General features: G+C 38.2%; 2 protein-coding genes across 2 annotated transcripts; both read left to right on the top strand.

The window, feature by feature from the left end:
* The first annotated feature begins 11,902 nt into the window (after nt 1–11,902).
* Nucleotides 11,903–12,517, top strand: LOC112022296 (uncharacterized). The gene has a single exon (XM_024054863.2). The coding sequence runs from the start codon at nt 11,903–11,905 to the stop codon at nt 12,515–12,517; it is 615 nt and encodes a 204-aa protein (XP_023910631.2).
* Nucleotides 12,518–13,822: 1,305 nt separating this feature from the next.
* Nucleotides 13,823–15,435, top strand: LOC136066262 (uncharacterized). The gene is made up of 2 exons (XM_065770305.1): nt 13,823–14,161; nt 15,355–15,435. Exons 1-2 carry the CDS (start codon nt 13,823–13,825, stop codon nt 15,433–15,435), a joined length of 420 nt encoding a protein of 139 aa, XP_065626377.1.
* The last annotated feature ends 8,549 nt before the right edge of the window (nt 15,436–23,984 follow it).

Here is a 23,984-nt window from a genome sequence, read left to right as displayed (position 1 = left end):
GCAGATTAATTTTCAGTAGAATTTTCTGAGTCAGCCCAAGCCCGTTTTGACATGTTCAGTTTTATGTTTACTCCAATTATAAAAGGAAAAACCTTAGCTACATTTTAGAAGTCTTTTGATGTGCTGTGTGTTGAATCTCTTGTAAGATCTAGAGGTATTTACCTTCAAACACACTTAGGGTTATCAAGATCAAGATTCATGTCAAGAACTTGGTGATCGTTTCAGTTGTTATATAAAGAATTTAAAGGAGATATGAAACCTTTGAGTGGAGTCTCAAAGTCACAAGTGGAAGTACTTGTGGTTGCAGTGGATCAAGGAAAGAAGTAGTCTGTGGACTTGGAGTTGTCACGTGGTTGTGGTAGTAAGTTTTCTACTCAAGGTAGCAATAAAATGTTAGTGGTCTAAGTCTTATTGTACAAACTTCAATTCTTTTATAGTGGATCTGTTTTACCTTGAAGATAGTTAGGTTAAATCCTCCCCAGGTTTTTTACCAATTTGGTTTTCCTGGGTTATCATAGCGTGTGTTATTTTCTTTTCCGCTACTTTACATGATATGATTTTTATTGTGTTAACATAGATCTGAATAATTTATCTAAGTAATCACTTAGCTAAATAATTAGGTTAAACAACTTGTGTTTTAAGGGGTCTAAAAATGTACAAAAATGATTTTGATATAAATTTATAAAAGCGTATTCTAGTTAATATAATATTTGTGAAGTCCATGTTTATTGGCTTTATTTGGTGACAAATTTATATGTATTTTCTTCCCATTTTAATGAATATTTGCTTAATTGTATTTTGTTGTAGAAAGTCCTTGAGCCATATGATCTTTGTGAAAATTGCAGTCTAAGCTAACTTGTTACCTCAGGCAACCTACTTAACCCGTGAGTGGTATGTGGCAAAATATCCAAAGAGACTGCTGACTAGGAAAGTCGTGACGATCTCACGACCAACCAAGTCGTGATGAGGTCGCGAATTGCACTGGCAGTTTACTTTGTTTCTTGATTTGTTTTATGTCCACATCAAATAAGCCAACACACATGCATACACTCTCTGCATGTTGGACATGGTTAGGGGTAATGATCTGAGTATAACTCCCTATCTTCACATTGTTCTACTCATCCCACCTTGTATAGGAAGAGAAGGCCTTTGCCTTTAAGCCTAAATACTCTCATCCTTTCTTCTCCATCACTCTCAACATTTGTCATCCTTGAGAGTGTTGTTTTTTATTCCCTTCATCTCATATACATACAATTGACCCTTGTGAGATATTGTTGAAGATATGGAAACTTACGGAGCCATCTAAAATCCAATTCTATTGGTGTTGTTCCATTGGTGGTTCAATGGAGGTGTCTCAGGCAAGGTAGGTGGAGAAAAGACTTGGAGTAGTTGGTTGCAAGCTATGAAGGGCAAGGACATTAACTAAGTGTATGGGTTTGGATGTCTCATGATGTCTATTGTATTGTAACTATTTATATTATCTAGGGTGCCTTCTTTGTACATGATATCCTTGTAGCTCATGAATATTGGAGCCAAAATATTGGTAGCACTTCAAAGTATATATTTATCTTTATCATGTAAAAAATGGCATTGCAAGATCTTATCTGGATTGTGAGATATTGCACACACAAGTTTGACAAAAACCAACATGGAAGTTTGAATCCATGTTAACCAGCCAACTTCAACAGGGAACCATTGAAAATTTCACTGCGTTCGTTAAAACCTCCAACCAAGTGCAGTAAGTTGTCACCATGAAGCGGGAAACTGTTGGAAAGTGCTAGTGAATCGGAATAATTGTCATGCTCAAATTAAAGCTGAGCCCATTTTAAGGGTGGGCCTAGCCCTAGGGAGACCTCCTTTAAATTCCAGGCCTTCTCCACTCTTCCATAAGCATCAAATATCCTCTCCAAGGTCTCCAAACACGGAAATTCTAGGCTTTTGCCCTTAATTTTTTTTTATTTAGCAATTTGCCCCTATTTCAAAACTATATAAGGATATGCTCCTGTTTTGATATTTGATTACCTTAAAATCAAGTTTCAATAAAATACTCGATTCATAGAAAATTGAATTATGCACGATCAAACTTAAAAAAAAAAAAAAAAAATGCATGGAACTCGAGTTTCTGGAAATTGAGTTCCATGCAAAATTTTTTTATATATTCAAGGAGCCCTATAATGACATTTTTAAGTCCTATAGTGACGTTTTGCTGCCAAAAAAAAAAAATCATAAGTCTGATTGCCCCATACCAGGTTTAGGGAGCCCTATAATGACGTTTTTAATCTATATAGTGACGTTTTTAAGCTCTATAGCGGCGTTTTCCTGCAATTTTTTTTTATAAGTCTGATTGCCCCATACCAGGTTTAAAGAGCCCTATAATGGCGTTTTTAAGCCCTATAGTGACTTTTTAAACCCTATAGCGGTGTTTTCCTACAAAAAAAAAAAAAAAAAAAATTGTAAGCCTGATTACCCCATACCAGGTTTAGGGAGCTCTATAGTGGCGTTTTTAAGCCCTATAGTGACGTTTTTAAGCCCTATAGTGGCGTTTTAAAACTCAATTTCCATAAAATCAAGTTCCATGCATTTTTTTTTTTTTTTAAATTTGATCGGGCATACTCGATTTTCTACGAATCAAGTATTTCATTGAAACTCGATTTTAAGGTAATCGCGTATTGAAATAGGGGCATATCCCTATATATTTTCGAAATATGGGCAAATTGCTAAATTAAAAAAAAAAAAAATTAAGGGCAAAAACCCAGAATGTCCCTCCAAACACTTTGAAAATGTCCTGAATTTTCTAGAGCCTTCACCTTCAATGGTAATGAATATACTTTGTGGTTTATTTTCAAGCATGTTTAGAGTAGGATTGGATTTTCCATATTATGAACAGTGTTTTAATTTATAGGCATTTATATGGATAAATTGTTGAATGTGTCCATCAAAAAAAAAAAAAATTTTATTGAATATGTGAATATTGGCTTGCTCTTACCCATTCTTTGTTTGCTTAGACTTTGCATGACTAAAAAAGGGGTATGGTTATATATATATATATATATATATATAATCATTGTAGACTGAATTGCCTGATCCATGTGCCAGGTGCATGCGTGAATGTTTGTTGTTGGAAATTTTTTCTGATTTGCTAAAGAAGTACATACCTAAACCCTAACCTTTTATAGGTTATATCATTTCTAGTATCTAACATGTGAATTCTAAAATCTTACAGGACAAACACTCTGCAAATTTCAAATGAATTTACTAATTAGTTGATCACATTTTATATCGTCAAGGGAGAAAAAGTACTTAATGTCTGTCAAAAATGAATTGAGATTTGGTTCTTGAACAACTTGATTATAAATTGAAGGAAAATGTTAACGAGTGCCCTTAGGGCACTCGTTAATAATTAATTTTAGAAAAGTTTTGATACCATTTTTATGGGAAATGAAAAAAATTGTCAAAATATTAATTACTTTTTTTTTTTCATTTTCTATAAAAATTTTCTTTAAATGGATTATTAACCAGTGCCCTAAGGGCACTCGTTAGCATTTTCCTGAATTAAAAATATTGGAATCTAATTTGAGAGAGAGAGAGAGAGAGAGAGAGAGAGAGAGATCAACGTTTCATTGAAACGAATGAAATCCAGCTCTGAACAACCGGATTATATAAACATCAAATATGCGTTCAATATACTAGCTAAACAACATATCATTCCCATAATTTCAGAAATACAATTATGGGATTATTGTTTAACTTAAAATATATATAAAAAAAAAAAAAAAAATGGACACGGATTTATTACAATACATGTAGCCGCCTGCCGCTTAAATTCCTAATATCTGTCACCACACCAGCAATAGCCTATGGTGCTGAAAAAATATCACATCGTCAACAAGAAAACGTGTTGTTGTCCATGTCCGCCACCATGCTGTCCATGTTGATGATGTCCTCCGCCATGACCATGAGGGTGATGTCCTTGCCACCACGATGAGCATGTGGGTGATGTCCTCCGCCATGAGCATGATGAGCATGTGGTTGATGTCCTCGACCACCATGACAATGCCCTCCTCCTCCATGAGGACCATGACCATGACCGCCGTGATGCCCACCGCCGCCATGACAATGCCCTCCTCTTCCGCCATGTCCATGTCCATGTCTTACGCCATGACCAAGTCCATGTCCATGTCCTCCATGATGTCCCTCACCGTGGGGTGGAGTATGATGATGATTTCCGTGGTGAGACATTTTCTAATGTATTGCTCAAATCAAAGCTCAGAAAATTGGAATTGAGTTTACAGTGAGGAACTTGGTAAGGGGTGTATGTGTATTTATAATTTTACAAATCGTTATGTGAAGACAGAACCTAAAAGTCAACCTTGCTATGCTATTACTTGGAGTGGAAGTTTAGCTGATCAAACCGCGTACCTCCACAACCACACGATTTTAATTCGGTCATATATTATAACAATGCGAACTGTCCGTGTGTGTGAAGTTGTGAAATAGAAGTAGATACTTTTCTTACTAGTTAAGTTAAATGCGTGGTCGGCTGTACCGAGTTTTATTGATGATACAAACATTTAAAAAAATTTAAATGATCTGCTGCAAGTTCACCTTTCTCATTCATACGTATAATCGAAGTGCATGATTGGGTTTTTTTTTTTTTGATAAGAATGATTGGGTTTCTCAGTTTTCTTGATAAGAGCAAAAATTCATTCAACAACTAATGAACACAACAAATTAACTAGTACCAGCAACATGCGCAAGTCTTTCACGTTATCGGTTATCATTAGTTTAACAATTGAATACCTCAACGTCATAAGGAAGTTCTAGATACCAGTTCACCTCAGTCATTCTTACGTTTAATCAAAGAGGTTGATTGGGGTTCCCAGTTTTTCCTGTTGAGAGCAAATATTCAATTCAACAACTAATGAACACAACTAACTAGTATCAGTAACAGGCGCAAGTCTTTTACGTCATCCTTATCCTTAATTTAACAACACATCAACATCTTCATTCAAAAAAAGAAAAAGAAATCAACACCATCAAGCGGATCGGGTAAAGGCAAAGGGATTGAGGATGCCTTCTCCCTGCCGGCCAACCAACCCAATCAGAATGAGAGGTCGTTGAAGTCATCAGCCCATTAAAGCCCAAAGGTATGTAACAGGGCAGATTTGGGCTTAGGAATTGAGATGCAATTGAAAGGAAAGGGCCGATGGAAAAAAAAAATGTCTAGGAAAAGGACCAAACCCAAAACTCAGAGATCAAAGCCCATGCTTATGTTGTGGGGCTTAATAGGAAAATTAGAGTTTTTTGAAGGAAGAGGAAATAGCGGCTCGAAAAAAATGGTTTGTTGTTAATAATGTAAGCCACATTGAGGCTTTCGCAGGTGGCTGCTATATAGCATTGTTGAGAACCATGAATCCCCTATACCTCACGATCTTATGTGGCACTAGAATCCCAATATTGTCTTCCTATTGGAGAAAAAAATTAAAACTAAAGCGTATGGAAAGAATAATAAAAAGAATTGTTTCGTAAACGGACTCATTGTTCCTAGTGTGGGTCGAAGTGGAGATATTGCCCTCTTATGGTCCAAGGATCGATGTTGATTTTGAAATTGAAAGTTATACTAAAAACCATATAGATATCGTGGTTACAATGCCTAATAATGATTTTAGATGGAGAATACTAGCTTCTATGGCCATCTAGAAACCCACTAAAGAAGTGAATCGTGGAACTTTCTCGAATTCCTCAATAATCACTTCTAGCTCCCATGGCTTTACTAGGGTGATTTCAATGAAATTGTTTCTATGGAAGAGAAGTTTGGCAGAGTGCAAAGATCTCAACAACAAATAGAAGGCTTTCGGAATGTAGTGAATTGTTGTGGCTTTCAAAGATCTAGGTTATTGTGGGCTAGACTTGGTGTAACATGCAATAAGGGGAAGATAGAATATACTTAAGGCTTGATAGAGTCTTTGCCACTTCAGAGTGGTATGATAGATTTGGGGAAATAAGGGTCCGTCAATTGGGGTTCATCATCTTGTTGACTGTAAAATTGTGATTTACAGCTATGTTTTTATTGGCTTTAATTCCATGTCAAATTTGATTGTAATTCTGTTCAATCATTTCCTTGTATTTTTGTGGGATTTTATGTAAGGGCTGTGTGTGAGAGTTTAGTGAAGAACTTGTGAAGATGAGCATTTCGTAACTAGCTTGTGAATGCTGACCTGTGAAACAGGTCACGTGAGAAGCACACGCTAGTTTTTGAAGAGTTTTTGACAGGTTGAATTTTGTGAGTCATTCGCGACTCAGGCCAAGTCGCGAATGACCCACAAAACTCTCTATTTGATTATTTTTTAGTGTGCATTTCTTTATTCCTTTATCAACACTATAGAAACCCTCATTACCCACGAAATGTAAGAAGCTGAAGGAGTATTCACAAGAAACTTTTGACAGAGAAAACTCTAGCCAAACACTTGTGAGTTAGAGATTGTTTACCCACAATCCTCTACATCATTTCTCTAGAGTTTCCATTTACTCATACCTCTCTATCTACACATTCTTGAGAGTTTCTTAACCCAAACACTTACCTCACCCATTCTGAGTATTGAGAGAAGTTTTGGTGCTTATGGGAAGTATTGAAAGAAGCCAATGAGTGGCGGATGCAATTGAGCAAAATTGCAGGATTCAGATAACTAGTAAAGCCAAGAATCCGAGAAGTTCGTTGATAGCAGGAGCTTGAAGGGCTCAAATACATTGGGTAGATTAGGCTTGGAGTGTCTTTTTGATATTCGTGTACTCCAGCTTATTCACTAGTAGATGGATTTCAGCTTAAAGGGCCGTGAAGAGGTATTTCGCTGAGTACTTCGGTTTCCTCTACGATAACACATCTTGGTGCTATCTTGTATTTGCATCTCTCTTCCCTACTCTTTAAGTTTTACATTTATCGTTTATTACACTTGCTTATGGCTTAGAGTAGTGTTTTGGTTTATTGTACTTCATTTACTCTTGTTCTGCACTTAGATAAGTTAGATAAAAGCAATTAAGCCGTAATTTAAAATTGGGGGTCTAAACAAGCATTAGTGTTTTCACACTAATTGTGCTTTCATTGGCTAACATTTTTCTTTAGAATTATACAAATGGAATTCCACCATATATGGGTGTTGAGGTCTAAAAAATCACAACACCCAGGCCCAAAGAAATAACACAAGGGTCTATAGAAAGTGAATCTAAAAAAAAAAAAAAAAAGATTGAACCTATCGCGAGAGAAAAAAGAGTGGTAAGCCCAAAAGCTATAAAGGGACAAGCCTTAGAGCCTATGAAAACAAAAAAAGGGAAGAAAAGGAAAAGGCCTAATCTGTCAAGACCAGAAAATTGAAGAGAGTCCAGTGTAAAGAACTGAGCCGGGACCCCCAGAAGTTGCCAAAGGCTCAGGATCCTCAGGACATGTAGCACAATTAAGATAGGATCAAGACAGCTCAAAGGGAATACCAAAAAACAAGAGAAACGAAAGATAGATATGTCCTTCTCAAGCACCCAGAGATGCAGCAAGAAAGCAGAAAAGCCTAGAACAACCGCTCACGACACAAGGGAATGGTACCCCAAGGAATCCATAATGAGGAGCTATAAAAGGAAGCAGCAAGAAATATTTTCAACCCAGCAGAAATGGATTCCGCTCACATGGGAAAAATGATAAAAGGGAGGACGGCTAAAAGTTGGGTCTGAAAATGTAAGAAGTTTTAAGGAACGTGAAATTGAGAACAGCTCCCTAAGCACACCCTAGAATGGAAAGTCAGCCATGGGCTTTCAAAGAAACAGCACCTAAAGGAGGAGATTATGAGAAACAGAGAAAGGCTCAGCCTTCTGAGTGATAGGCACAAAATGGGCTCTGGTTCCTAGGGAAACAAGAGAGGGGAATCAATAGTCCCCTGAGACCCTAGAATGACACTATAAAATAGGGGGGAGCAGTAGCGAATAAGCATGGAAAAATTACGGAGAGAACTCTAAAAAATTCAAGGAAAAAACAGTGACATATCTCCCGGTATCCCAGAAACAGCCACTATAGCACATACTTGGATTCAAAAGGATTCAAACTTTGCAAGTCTTAGAGGCTTGAATAACCATCAAAGTCTGCAATTTTTGAGTTTATTTGAACCTTGTATCATGTCTTAGTGAGTATACTGTAATCACAATTAAGAAAAAAACTAATAAAGTATTTCTTATTAATTTGAAGATCCCTGACAATTTGTTTTGTGTATTTCCTTAATACTTTGCACTCCTTTGTTGTTTTCATTATTGTTCAATACAAATATTCTCATTTTATTTGCTAGTTTATGTGTATTGTAAGAAGCTTGCCCTGTGAATCACTTGGTTCTTAAGCAGTTCCCTTTAGTTGCGATAAACCAAGCCCAGTCTACCAAACTACAATTATTTGGCCCAGGATCCTTGGGCCGGTGTGCTGAAGAAAAAGGCACGCCTACATTTTGGTGACTCTGTTGGGTACTGGGTAAAGGGGAGGGAAAAAGCAGTCCCTTCATAGAAGTATGGCTCCAAGGCAAAGGAACAACAAAGGAAACAATGTGCCACTTGCGGCCTCTGAGCCCGTAGGAGAAAATGAAGTGGCCTTTAGAAAGAGAAACAAGGTGCCCTTGACAAAGCAGGAGGTCGTGTCAGAGCAAAGGAACGTAAGGCAGGAGCCAACCCCGTGGCTCGAATGGCAGCAATGTTGAAGGATTTACAGCAAGAGGTTCGCCTTCTCAAAGAAGGCTGGACATAGGAAATCAGGGACAATGTCCCTCCTGTGGGCAACCAAAACAAAACCTAGCCAGAGGGAGGGTCAATAGTGGGAGGGAAAGCCAACCCTCAGTACCTAACGCTGGCAGATGTCAGTGCCCCCTTGGAGCAAGAAAGGGAAAAACTTTCAGGGATCCTCAAGCAATTTTCTTGGGATCCACCATTCCCATTAGAATTCCTTGGCAAGCCATACCGCGAAGGATATGAACCCCCAAAGTTCCATCCTTTTGATGGAAGAAATAGAAGTGTCGTGGAACACGTGAGTAGGTTCATTCACACCATAGGCCCCTGTGCAGAAGACCGAGAACTGTGTCTAAGGGAGTTTGCTAAATCCTTAGTGGACAGAGCATATACTTAGTACACCACGCTGAGACCTGGATCCATTAATACTTGGGACGAAATGATGGAGAGATTCTATGCAAAATATTACACTGGTGAGGATAAGGTCACTTTCCAAAGCCTTCAGATGGTAAGGCAGATGCCTAGAGAGGATCCCGTCCAGTTCATCAAAAGGTTTGAATATGTGTCTCTAGATTGTTATGAGGACCATGAAGAAAAAGAACTCGTAGAAACCTGCATATCCAACATGCTTTTCGATTATAGACTCAACCTCGAAAATCTATGCATCACACAGTTTGCTGACCTATTATAGAGAACTAGAAGGACAGCACAAACTATAAGGACAAAAAGGATACCAGTATCCCAAGCCATGACAACATCAGTAGGAGAGAAAAGGAAAAGGCCTGATGGAAAGGTGTTTGAGGAACCACCGGTGATCCCATGTACTGCAGAGAAGTTAAACCATGTCTTCGACAAATGGATCAGGGATGGAGTTATTAGACCATTTACTGTGTCCAGGCCATCAACAGAGGAAGAAAGAAAGAATCCCTTGTTTTGCAGGATTCATAATTATGTCAAGCATTCCACCAAGGATTGCTAGACCCTCTGTAGGCTCTGCCACAAAAATTTAAGAGAAGGAACCCTAGAGCTCACTCAGGAGGAGCCAAAAGTATAAAGGAACCCCTTGCCTAACCACAATGGGAAGGGGTTGGTGGTTGTAGTGATCCATGGGAACCCAGCAGAAGCAAAAGAATCTAAAGGATCCTTCCACTGAGCATAGTTAGGACCCTCCAGAAGAACCCCAAGTTCAAATCACTATTCAACCAGCTGGGATTTGGACCAAAAGCAAGAAGGGTGGCCACAGAGTCTCTCATGAGTATAGTAGCAGATTCGAAAATAGAATGTTTTACAGTAGAATCACATGCTAGTCGAGCTTTCTTGGAGACAACCAATACAATAACCTTCACTGATGAGGATATGGAGGTTGATCATCTAGACCACCATAGACCCTTTTTTCTAATGGCCACCATAAATGGTGACCAAATCATAAGAGCATTGGTGGACACAGGGGCATCACTCAACCTCATGGCCCTGAGTACCTTGGAAGTCGTAGGCCTAACCGGCAGGAGGATCTTGGGGGCTCCCATGGAGATAACTAGATTTAGAGGATCAGTAGAATCAACCGAGGGATATGTATAGCTGGCCTTAAGAGTGAAGCCAATAGTAACCTTGACCAGATTTCATGTAATCAACTTAGAGGTGTCCTACCATGTACTGCTAGGACGCCCATGGCTCCATAAGCACTGCCTTATATCATTCACGTACCATCAATGTGTTAAAATGAGGTTGAATGGGAGGCTCGTAAGGATCTCTGCCAACCATAACCCTTTCAGCCAAGGAGAAGTAAATTTTGTGGAAACAATATTCTATGATAAGTTAGAACCAAACAATAAGAGTCCCATGCCAGAGACCCCAGGAACACCTATCTTGGAAGAGGAAGAAGAAGGAAGTACTCGCGACTTAAGAGACCTCTTGGAGAGAAAAAGGCAAAAAAGGGAGCCCAGCACCTCAGGATCCCGGGAGTGTGTAGTAGTACGAGAACCCGGAGAAAGGTTGATTTACCACTTATGAAGGTGCGCGGGGCCTGAGTGCATCATGTAGGAGGGTCTCAGACCACTAGAATGTATTGTGGCTCAAGAGCAAGTCCTAAAGGAACCAATCAAAGAGACGCAAATTCAGCCTTAGGAAGAATTAAAGGAAATAAACTTGGCGGCTGAGCTGGGATCCCAAAAGCTTGTTTTCATTAGTAGTCAGTTGATAGCACAAGAAAAGGAATACATGGATGTGTTCACGTGGACCTATGATGAGATGCTTGGTCTGGATATAGGGCTGGTGGTCCATGCTCTCAACATGGACCCAGGGGTCAGACCAGTAATCCAACCAGTCAGGGTCATTCACACTGATGTAGAAACTCAGATAACTCAAGAAGTCAAGAAGCTGCTAGCAAATGATTTTATCAAACCCATTCAACGTCCTAAATGGCTTTCCAATATATTACGTGTAAAAAAAAAAAAAAGAACAGCCAAATCCATTACTATGTGGACTTTCGCAACTTGAACAAGGCATGCCCAAAAGAAGAGTTCCCTCTGCCTAATATTGACCTCCTTATGGATTCAGCTGCAGGAAGTTCTATGTTCTCATTCATGGATAAGTATAGTGCGTACAACCAAATTCACATGGCTGCCAAAGATGCAGAGAAGACAACATTCATAAGGAGATGGAAGACTATGTGGATCATATTGTGGTCAAATCAAAAACTAGGACAGGACACCTTCAGATACTTGAACAAGTTTTCGAAAGGTGCAGGAAGTATAAACTATGCATGAACCCCATGAAATGTGCCTTCGGGGTGTCTGCTAGAAAGTTCCTTGGGTTCTTGATACATCACAAGGGCATGAATGTAGATCCAGCTAAAGCCACAGCCATTGCCACAATGAAAAGACCAACAACAGTAAGAGAGCTCAAAAGCTTAATAGGGAGGGTCTCCTATATTAGGAGATTTGTGCCAGGGCTGGCTTCAGTCACAAGTGGTTTATCCAAACTGTTGAAAAAGGGACTGAGTTCACCTGGGGAATAGAGCAACAAGAAACCTTCCAAAGGATTTAGCAGATCATGAATCATTTGCCCATTCTCCAAGCACCACCATGGGGGCGACCCCTGTTGCTGTACTTAGCATCAAATTCCTAAGCAATAGGAGCTCTGCTAGCACAGGAAGACAATGATAGGAATAAGCAGCCTGTTTACTATAAGCAGGACACTCAAGGATGCGGAGACCAGGTACCCTAGAATAGAGAAAGTCTACCTAGTGGTTATCTACACGTCCCAGAGGATGAAGAGGTACTTCTCAGCTCACCAGATCCTTTTGGTGACTAAGTCCCACCCCATAAAAGCACTCCTACATCAACCCCTTCTAACAGAAAGAATAGCACAGTGGTTGGTCTTGCTCTCTCAATATGACATAGGTATAAAAACCCTCAAGGCTGTTAAAGGTCAAGCCATAGCAGATCTACTAGCATGGTTCCCAAGAGAGGAAGAAAGCTCACTGAGTAAAGAGATCCCCGGTGAGGTAGTAGTGGCAGAGATCCCAGGAAAGAAATGGACAATGAGATTCGATGGGTCAGCCATAACGACCTCAAATGGAGTGGGAGTTGTACTAAGCTGTGAGGATGGGGATACCATACCCTTGTCTTTCAAGTTTGGGTTCTACTATTCTAATAATGCAGCTGAATATGAGGCATACTTGACCAGGTTAACTGTAGCACTCAATATAGGAGTAAAGCCTATGAGAGTATTGGGGGGACTCCAATCTTGTGGTTTCCTAGGTGAAAGGTGACTTTGCACTAAGAGAACAAAGTTTAGCAGCCTACAGGACTTGGACGCAAAGGTTAAAGTAGGAATTCCAAACCTTTAGCATAGAGTACACCTAAAGGAGTGAGAACAAGTTTGCTAATGTGCTTGCCATCCTAGGATCCCAAGTACCATTCAAAGGAAGCAACACGCTGGTAAGAATAGGAAAGCAGGAACATTCTATCATAAGAATCCTCCAAAATATGTCCCCTAGAGAGTCCAAGCAGTGGGATTGAAGGGGCGAAGTGAAAGAAAAAATGAAAGAGGCAGGACCCAAAGGGAGTAACAGAGAACTGAGGGACTACGCTTTGATAGAAGGGGAACTATACAAGAGGCTGCCCGGAGGGATCCTATCCAGGTGTATAAACGAGATGGAAGGAAAACTGAGATTAGAAGAGCTACATACCCAAGCCTGTAAGACCGTAGAAAAGATCAACCAATATAGAAGAATGCAACGCATGGGATACTATTGGCCTAATATGAACAAAAAGGCAGCAATTATACAGGAAAAATGTCAAGAATGCCAACTCTCGATAGACAAGGAAGAGAGCTGCGCTATATTTGTTACAGAAGATTGGAAACTCCCTTTACTTGGCTAAAGGGATCCTACCAACTGACAAGACGCTAGCCCACTAGCTCAAGAAACTTGCGGTCAGGTACTTCTTGTAGAACGGGATCCTATTCAAAAGGGGATACAATAGGGATCACCTAAGATACCTAGGGCCAAAGGAAGCCAGGGAAGTAGTCAGTGAGGTCCATTTCGGTTATTATGGAAGTCACCTAAGAAAAAGAAGTCTCTATAAACAGTTACCACTGTTGGGGTACTATTGGCCAACAATGAAAGTACTACGAGGAACTAGTCAAAACCTGCAACACCTGTCAACTCCTTGGAGATGCAATCCATACCCATCTAAATGTGTTGCAGGATATGACAACACCATGACCTTTCCACACTTAGGGACTTAATCTCATAGGGCCTATAAACCCCCCGTCCAATGGTTACATATGGATTTTAGCAGCCACCGAGTACTTTACAAAATGAGTAAAGGCTATCCCTTTGAAAAAGGCCATTAGAGCAGCCATAGCAAATTTCATTCGAGACCATATCATTACAAGGTTTGGGATCCCTAGGAGATTGTTCAGTGACAACGGGACCTCATTCATAAACAAAGATATGAAGGGGTTGGCTGAGGGATATCACATCAAGCATGGAAGGTCTACGCCATACTACCCACAAGGAAATGGCTAGGCTGAGGACACTAATAGGATGATGCTGAAGATCCTTAAAAAGATGAAGCATGAGTATGAAGGAAAGTGGAGTGACAACTTGGCAGATGTACTTTGGGCATGTAGGAGCTCTGTGAAGACAGCCACGGGATTCTCACCATTCTCCCTAGTCTATGGAACAAAAGCTATCAGTCTTATGGAATTAGTTGTTCCCACACCAAGAGTAGTACTTGACAAAAGCCAGGAGGACACCAAGGACACAAACAATGAAAGGAGATTAGCAGACCTGGAAGGGATAGGGGAAGAAAGAGAACTAGCCAAAAGGAGAAGCCAGAGGTACCAGCAAAGAATTCTGAAGCATATGCACAAGCAGTACCCAAGGGCTTTCACTGAAGAGCAGCTGGTACTGAGGATAGCAAAGCATGCAAGGAGGAACCTCCCAAGACCCTCAAAATTTGCCCCAAAATGGAAAGAACCCTACATCATAAAAAAAAGCCTATGATAGTAGGTATTACTACCTTACAAAGGAAGATGGGACGGTCCTGACAGAACCCATAAATGGGAAGTGGCTGAAATAGTACCCTTAAATGGTAATTGTGTTTTAATTCAATGGAATCTCTTTTTTCCTCTTCAGCCTTTAAGTTCTAAATATTGCAAAGTCCAAGTCTAGAAAGAATTAACATATGACCCAATCCCCACCCCACAGTTAGTTTCAAATGCATGGTTTAGGATCACGGGGAAAAGTAAGTGCTTAGGATACCTAGCCCAGCACTTGAGAAAAAGGGGACTTGTCAAGTTCATGAACTAGGACTAAAAAAAAAAAAGAAAAAAAAAAGGAAAGAAAGTGCCCAATGTACCCAATTCAGTACTTATGCAACAAAAACAGTCACCAGGGTACCTGTTCCAGGATCTACAGTAAAACTTGTAGGAGCCATGGCCTAGGACTCAAAGGAAAAAAAAAAAAAAAAAAATCTGCCTCAGAAGGCTGATACTAGTTTCCCCCTTCCTCTTTAACTTTCTTCTCTCTCCCTTTTTTTTTTTTTTTTTTTTTTTTTGCAGGAGTTGATTCAGGTGTTAGGGATTCTAAGTTTGTGGTTCCTAAGGGGGTTGTGAGATTCATTCAAGTTGTTGCTCTTCAAACTACCTAGAAGGCTGAAGGTTCCCTGGCTTCTACAGGTGGAGATACCAATGATGGAGGAGGCTTCGGGAGTAGCTGCTTTAGACCCTAATTCAAGGCTACCCTCCTTCCTGGCCCTTTTGATCTTTGGAGTTCAACAGCCTCCTTGCTAGCCATTTTCATTCCTTTGGGCCTTCTTATGGAGCTTCTTGCGTTTCTTCGTGCTTGAGAGGGTCTGCCTTGCTAGAAGGGTTGCTAAGAGTCATGAGACTTTACCAGTGGTTTAGGGGAGGTGTTTGGCAACATCTTGATGGAGCTGCTGTGTGATGTGTTGATTTCCTTGAGAGATTTTTCTCTAGACTCCTTATCTGAAGAGAAGCTTTTGGAGTGGAAGGGAGTGGTACAGGACCTTTAGAGGCCAGGTTCAACCTGTCCTTCTTGCTAAGCATTTGCGTTTACTGGCCCACATGTTATTCTAGAGGCAGGCTTCTAGGAGTATAAATGTTAAGATTGCTGCTGTTGAGGAAGTTCTAGCTCGTGCTCACAAGAGCAAGATTTGAAGGTTAAAAGGCAGAGGGTTCTCTCTTCTTCATTGTCTTTGCTATTTCTCCAGATGGTTCCTTGTTGGCTGGCCTTATTCCCTAGCTTTTTTTTTTTTTTTTTGGTTTAGATGTGTATAAACAATTTGGGGTTGTACAAGTTTCTTTTTTTTTTTTTTTTTTTTTTTTTTGCTTGAACACTACTTCTGGTTTTTTTTTTTTTTTGCATAGATTGTGTGATTTGATTGTGTTTTCCCTTTTATACATCACTTTTCTTCTTCTTCTTCTTCTTCTTCTTGNGGGGAAACTAGTATCAGCCTTCTGAGGCGGAGCCTCTTCCTCTTGCTCCTCTGATTTCTTGGCGGACTCTAAGAAAAGACTCATAGCAAGTTGAAGAAATGGTGAGGAAACCTTAGCACAATGGCTAAAAGAAGGTAAGGGCGCAGGGGGCTTCGCCATAGAAGAAAAAGACAGGGGAAAAACAGTAAGAACAATCTACACCCGCCTTCAAAATCCTCTGATTCCAAAGAAGAGGTAGTACTAAGAGCAGACCTCACAATGGCTTGACCTAAAAAGAGAAAGGAAAGAAAGAACTTAAAAAGGGGGGAGAAAGAAAGGGGACAAAAGAGAAATAGGGTTAAACGCTATTATAAAGAAGAATAAGGCTCACTCGTTTGTTTGGATGGAAACGCGCCTCCCAAGTTTTTGTACTTAACACCGTCTGAGGTAACACAGTTCTGATGGGACTGGGAGCTTGCTCGAGTTTGGGACCTTGGGATGCAAGAAGTGATGGAAAACAAGAGTCTACGCAACGGAAAAATTAAATTGACGGATCTACTTCATTCACAATTGTCAACATGCGCCATATAAGTTTCAGAATTAGAGAACAAAGTTGTGTACCTTGAAGCAGTGAAATTCAAAACTAAAAATTCAGAAGTTCTTAAGAAGACTTTCAATCTTGACTCCAATTCCACTAACTCTCAAGATGTGTGGTCTCTTAATCAAATATATGAGTTTGTTCTAGAGAGAATTGAAGAGTGTCCAACACTCACATACATACCAATTCATTGTCTCTCATATTATTAAATCTGTATGTTTCTCTCTATATATCTGATTATCTAATTGGGCTAGCCTTTTGGGCCTTCCTAATTGGGCTTTAGAATGTGGCTTGGAGTGGGACCAAAATGGAACAAATAAGACTCTAGCTCCAATAGGCCTTGGGCTTTTCTGTCAACTCTTGACAAGTCCAAAGTTACCATTAATTATATTTAATACCACTATATAAATATAACTGCACTCTATGCCTTATTATTAAATTATATCCCAAGACTTTATTGTACATGCAACTCCTTCATAAAATACTCGTAGTAACACAAAGTCGTGAATGAAGACTGTCACTTTGTGGATTACTATATCTTAATCCTTGAGTACCTAGTTTAATCCTTTAATATTATTCATTATATATTTATAAAATCCAATTTCATAAATATATACTTTATTCTCACTAAAGTGGTTAGGCCTAACTCTCTAAATAACAAATCCATTAAACTTATCTCAAGGGAATATTTTGTACCTCCGTTAAGAGACTATGAATTCCATCTTGAGAATATATGTTCCATCAACACTAAATGTGGCTGCCCAACATACTGAGGTTTTGACCGTTACTTTAGATCTCACTCCTGACATATCAAAGCAACCTACACTTCATGATTAGGTCCATTATTCTCTCAAGATTAAGAGTTCATGTAAATGAAAGTCGTGAGATTTATTATTCAATTGACAGTCATTAAGAGAATAATAAATCTCACAGCGGTCCAGTTCAATATGTTTTTACTCTTAAAACATATCAACATATCAACTAGAAGTCATCACTTCCATGACTAAAACAAATCATCTTAATTGATATGTTATAGTCTTTGCAGATGAAATGCCCAATTTCATTACCGACTATGAACTAAATTCTGAGTTTACAAAGAACTTGTGACTTATATCTTCTGTAACTAAATTACATAAATCACATACTATGCATCTCATGGACTATATGATAATGTCCAAATATTCATGTTACCATTATTTCAGATAATAATTAAACAACTTTATTAATTGCAATATTAAGTCATACATCATGTCATACATAATGATATACATAATATAAAACATAGTATTATACAATAGGATTCTATGGCACAAAACCCAACAATCTCCCACTTGCCCTAAAGACTATTATGCATTAATCTAACTCCCATTCCCTCCAAATACAACTCGAAGGTCCTTTGAGTCAAGGCTTTGGTAAAGGGATCTGCTAGATTATTTACACTTTCAATCTTTGCTACCACCACATCTCCACGAGCAATAATGTCTCCAATGATGTGATACTTTCTCTCGATGTGCTTTCCTTTCTTGTGATTCCTTGGATCTTTTGATTGTGCAACTGCATCACTATTGTCGCAAAACAATGTGATGGGAACTTGTTCCATTCTTATTACACCAAGGTCATAAAGGAATTTCTTGAACCATACAACTTCCTTCGTTGCTTCACAAGCAGCAACATATTCTGCTTCCATGGTAGAGTCTGCAATACAAGATTGTTTGATACTCCTCCAAGTTATGGCTCCACCTCCCAAGGTGAAAACACATCCTGATGTAGACTTTCTGAAATCTAGATCCAATTGAAAATCTAAATCTGTATAGCCAATAGGAATCAAATCCTCACATCGGTAAACAAGCATATAATCTCTCGTTCTCCGAAGATACTTGAGAATCTGCTTTATAGCTTGCCAATGTTTTGGTCCTGGATTTGATTGATATCGGCTGACCATGCCAACTGAATAACAAATATCTGGCCTAGTACATAGCATGGCATACATAAGACTTCCTACTGCAGAAGCATAAGGAACTTGTCTCATCCGATCTACTTCCTCTTGAGTCTTAGGCCTTTGGTCATTAGACAGAAGAACTTCATGTCTGAAAGGACGTTATCCTTTCTTGGAGTTTTGCATGCTAAATCGTTCTAGAACCTTATCTATATATCCAGCTTGTGATAAGCCTAACATCTTATTCTTACGATCTCGCCAAAGCTTGATCCCTAGAATAAAATTAGCCTTACCCAAGTCCTTCATATCAAATTGGCTTGACAACCAAACTTTTACTGATGACATTACCCCTACATCATTTCCAATGAGTAGAATATCATCAACATAAAGCACTAGGAACATTACCACTTTATCTTGATGTCTTTTGTATACACATGGTTCATCAAGATTTTGTTCAAAACCAAATGATTTGATTGCTTGATCAAATCTAATGTTCCATGACCTAGATGCTTGCTTAAGTCTATAAATGGACCTTTTCAACTTGTATACCATATGCTCTTGGTTCTTTGCTATGAAACCTTCTGGTTGCATCATATAGATTTCCTCTTCAAGATTGCCATTAAGAAATGTAGTTTTGACATCCATTTGCCAAATCTCAGAATCATAAAGAGCAGTAATGGATAAAAGAATCTGATAGATTTAAGTATTGCTACTGGTGAAAAGGTTTCTTCATAATCAATACCTTCTTTTTGAGTATACCCTTTCGCCACTAGCCTTAGTTTAAAGGTTTCAACCTTTCCATCTATCCCTCTCTTGCTCTTGTAAACCCATTTGCAACTAACAGGTTTAATGCTGTTAGGTGCCTTTACAAGATCCCAAACATGATTGGAATACATGGAATCTAACTCAGATTTCATAGTTTTGACCCAATGATGTGCATCTATATCACTCATTGCCTCTTCATAAGTGTAGGGATCCGATTCAGCCTCTTCTGAGATAGCTTCATAAGTTTCTCCCAAACCTATGAATCTTATAGGAGGTCAAACAATTCTCCCACTACGACGAGGCACCTGTGTACTAGACATCTCATAAGTAGTATCTTGTGGTGTATCTAATACAGCCACATCATCCATAGTTTCATTCATTGGTTGTTCTTTTACATGTTCATTCATTTTAGTCAAAACAACTCTACTTCTAGGAGTATAATTATTCATATAGTCATTTTCCAAGAATTTGGCATTTGTGCTAACAAACACTTTATTATCTTTATGACTATAGAATAATCCTCCAATTGTTTCTTTTGGATACCCTACAAAGAAAACTACTTTTGTTTTAGACTGTAACTTGTCAGACTTTCCTTTCAACACATGTGCTGGACAACCCTAAATATGGAGATGTCGCATACTAGGCTTACGCCCATTCCACAACTCAACAGGTGTTTTAGGAACAGACTTCGAAGATACTAAATTCAGAAGATAAATTGCAGTATTTAAGGCATATCCCTAAAATGAAATTGGCAGAGTTGAATAACTCATCATGGACCTAACCATATCTAAAAGAGTCCTATTCCTTCTTTCTGCTACACCATTTTATTGTGGAGTTCCAGGTGCAGTCATTTGGGATACAATCCCATTTTCAGTTAAGTAATCCTTAAAATTCCCGAGAAGATATTCACCACCACGATCAGATCGAATGGCCTTTATGCGTTTGCCTAATTGATTCTCAACTTCAGCCCTAAACTCTTTGAACTTTTCAAAGGTTTCAGACTTCCATTTCATTAGGTACATATAACCAAATCTAAAGTAATCATCGATAAAAGTGATGAAATACTCATAACCTCCTCTTGCCTAGATTGACATAGGACTACATACATCTGAATGTACTAGTTCTAGCAAATCTTGAACTCTTCTATCTTTTGCATTTAAAGGTCGTTTGGTCATTTTACCTTCCAAACAAGATTCACAAACTGGAAATTCATCAAAGTTCATAGGCTCTAAGAGTCCATCTTTGATCAGTCTTTGAATTCTGTTTGAATTAATATAACCCAAACGCAAGTGCCAAAGATATGCATCATTAGTAGAAGGAAACTTTTTCTTTAATGATTTTACATGAAAGTCATTATCTAATTCAGAATTATATAATTAATGCTTATCAGGAGTTAAAATATAAAGACCACCCATAATATTGCCAGAACAGATAAACACTTTACCCTTCTTTATTACAACATTGTCTTTAAGGATAACACAATATCCATGTTTACCTAAGTAAGTTGCAAAAATTAAATTCCTACGAACATTAGATACATATAGACAGTCTTCCAATATTAAAACTCTAGACTCAAAACATAAATTATAAACACCAACAGCTACAACCGGAATCCTACTCCCATTAGCCAAAGTAAGAAACAATTCTCATTCCTTAAGCTTTTTGGTCTCCTGAAACCCCTGCAAAGAATTGCAGATATGATTAGTACAACCTGAATCCACACACCAGGAATCTGTGGGATTCTGCACTAAACATATTTCAAGGAGAAATGAACTTTTCATACCTTTATTCTTGGCAGCTTTGAATTTTGGACAATTCATCTTCCAATGTCCTTTCTCACCACAATGGAAACATTGTCCTTTGAGCTTCTTTCCTTTGTCAGCAACCCCTAAGGCAATTTGTTTACCTTCTGGCTTAGTGAAGTCCTTTTTCTTCTTCTTCTTACCCTTGCCTTTTGACTTAGGTTGTGAAGTAGAAACTTCACCTACATTGGCTTCAACATTAGAAGTACCAAGGATGCCTTCCGCTGCTACCAATTCATTCATTAATTCAGAGAAAGAATAAATCTTTTTGTTCATATTATAATTAAGTCTAAATTCCTTGAATGATTCTGGTAGTGACTGGAGTATCATATCCACTTGGGATTCTCCATCAATGTAGGCACCTAAAACCTCTAATGTATTCAGATTAGAGATCATTGTGAGACAATGCTCCCTAACTGAACCGCCTTTAGCCATTTTGGTATTATAAATTTCCCACATGGTTTCTTGCCTTGCAGAACGGCCTTACTCACCAAACATCTCCTTCAGACTTAGCATTATGTCCGGAGCTAGTTCTACATCCTGCATTTGATTCTGTAGAACATTTGAAATAGATGCTAGGATGTAGCACTTGACCATTTCATTAGATTTCTGCCAACGATCATATCGTTGTTTTTCCTTAGAAGGAGCATCTAATGAAGGAAAGCTAGGGCATGGTTTGGTAAGCACAAATTTGTGCTCTTCAGCTATGAGAACTATGCCCAAATTTCTTTTCCAGTCAATATAGTTGGATCCAGTCAGTTTGTTTTGATTAAAAATAGTAATAAGTGGGCTAAAAGATGCCATGTTCAAATCTGAAATTAATAAACACGAATATAATAAGTAAACTGGACATTATCAATTTAGCATATAAACATATAGTATGGAACCTTAATAAAACCATAATATAACATATGCAACGACAACCCAATCCCATATTCAATATCCCTCAGCATAGAGTGAATATAAAATACTATAATTGATTGAGAACTATTCTCATTATTAATGCTATCATGATAACTCTTATCAAACACTAATCATATGCTGTTATACATTTGGCCTCTAAATAGTTATAGTAAGAACTCAGCATAGAGGATACTATAATATTTAGTCTAGTGTATACCATTGTCTAGAATCATGTGTAGCCACATTTCATCCCCATAACAGGCTTATTTTGTAGTACCATGACACAACACCCTCTGTATGGAATGCAAAGCTCAAGGCTAAGACAAGGTGTTAGATCAAACCACTATAAACCAAGAAATTCAATCCTATAGTACCATGAAATAAATACTCTCCGCATGGAATGCTAAACTCGAGGCGAAGACAAAGTATATCTTTCACACCACTATGAATCGACAATGGAGGCCGTGAGATCCAACCCTTGTATCTCTCTCCCACTAGATGTTTTAAATTAAAGGTATTTTTTTTATTTTGTAAACATGTGTAAACTAATCACACATAGCCTTGCACTTTATACATTTGAAAACACTTAGAAAAAAAAATTCAAAATTCCCTTCAGTAGCATTTTCACGAGAATCTTGCGACTAAGCTCTTCTCACGAAAATGAAATAGTGAAAACACAAAATTCAGACAGAAACTTTCGCTACTGCCTCGCTACTATCTCGCGACTAAGCTCTTCCCGTGAAACTAAGTTTAGGCAAAATAGTGAAAACTCAAAAAATCAGACAGAAACTTTCGCTACTGTCTCGTGACTGTTTCGCGAGTAAAGCTTACCCACGAAAAGTTTTGTGCTTCAGAAACATTTCTCGCAACTAACTTCGCGGGAAGCTAACCTGCGAAAACTCGTGTTTTCAGTTTTTGAAGGAAAAAATCTAAACAGTTTTCTACGGTTTTCTATGAACAAACTATCACCATATGAACATGATTGATGGAGTTTGATATCAATACTAAAATTCATTGATGTTATAGCCTTAAAGTTCAATTTAACATACTTAAATTCAAATTTAAACAACAACATAACATCAATATCAATTTTCATCAAATCATAGTTTCAACAAACATGTAGAAAATTAAATACATATATAATCTTCTAACATCATGAAACTATTATCTCTAGTTCCAAAACTCATAAAACATGTTAAACAGATTGGAAATTGAAGACCACTCTGATACCATTTGATGGAAAACAAGAGTCTACGTAGTGGAAAAATTAAATTGACGGATCTACGTCATTCACAATTGTCAACATGTGCCATATAAGTTTCAGAATTAGAGAACAAAGTTGTGTACCTTGAGGCAGTGAAATTCAAAACCGAAAATTCAAAAGTTCTTGAGAAGACTTTCAATCTTCACTCCAATTCCACTAACTCCCAAGATGTGTGGTCTCTCAATCACATATATGAGTTTGTTTTAGAGAGAATTGAAGAGTGTCCAACACTCACATACATACCAATTCATTATCTCTCATATTATTAAATCTGTATGTTTCTTTCTATATATCTGATTATCTAATTGAGCTAGCCTTTTGGGCTTTCCCAATTGGGCTTTAGAATGTGGCTTGGAGTGGGACCAAAAGGGAACAAATAAGACTCTAGCTCTAATGGGTCTTGGGCTTTTCTGTCAACTCTTGACAAGTCTAAAGTTACCATTAATTATATTTAATACCACTATATAAATATAATTGTACTCTAGGCCTTATTATTAAATTATATCCTAAGACTTTATTGTACATGCAACCCCTTCATAAAATACTCGTAGTAACACAAAGTCATAAATGAAGACTGCCATTTTGTGAATTACTAAATCTTAATCCTTGAGTATCCGGTTTAATCCTTTAATGTTATTCATTATATATTTATAAAATCCAATTTCATAAATATATACTTTAGTCTCACTAAAGTAGTTAGGCCTAACTCTTTGAATAACAAATCCATTAAACTTATCTCAAGTGAATATTTTGTATCTCCGTTAAGAGACTATGAATTCCATCTTGAGAATATATGTTCCATCAACACTAAATGTGGCTGCCTAACATACTAAGGTTTTGATCATTACTTTAGATCTCACTCTTGATATATCAAAGCAACCTACACTTCATGATCAGGTCCATTATTCTCTCAGGATTAAGAGTTCATGTAAATGAAAGTCATGAGATTTATTATTCAATTGACAGTCATTAAATGAATAATAAATCTCACAGCGGTCCAGTTCAATATGTTTTAACTCTTAA

The sequence above is a fragment of the Quercus suber genome, unplaced genomic scaffold (assembly GCF_002906115.3).
Source record: "Quercus suber isolate HL8 unplaced genomic scaffold, Cork oak 2.0 scaffold_29, whole genome shotgun sequence".
NCBI lineage: Eukaryota > Viridiplantae > Streptophyta > Magnoliopsida > Fagales > Fagaceae > Quercus > Quercus suber.
Note: the sequence above shows the minus strand (reverse complement) of the source record. Positions and strands in the feature narration are given on the sequence as shown.

Coding starts and splice junctions, on each gene's coding strand:
- LOC112022296 (XM_024054863.2), top strand. CDS start 11,903: ATGATAGGAATAAGCAGCCTGTTTACTATAAGCAGGACACTCAAGGAT.
- LOC136066262 (XM_065770305.1), top strand. CDS start 13,823: ATGAAGCATGAGTATGAAGGAAAGTGGAGTGACAACTTGGCAGATGTA. Junction 14,162..15,354: donor CTTTCACTGAAGAGCAGCTG/GTACTGAGGATA, acceptor ATGTTATTCTAG/AGGCAGGCTTCTAGGAGTAT.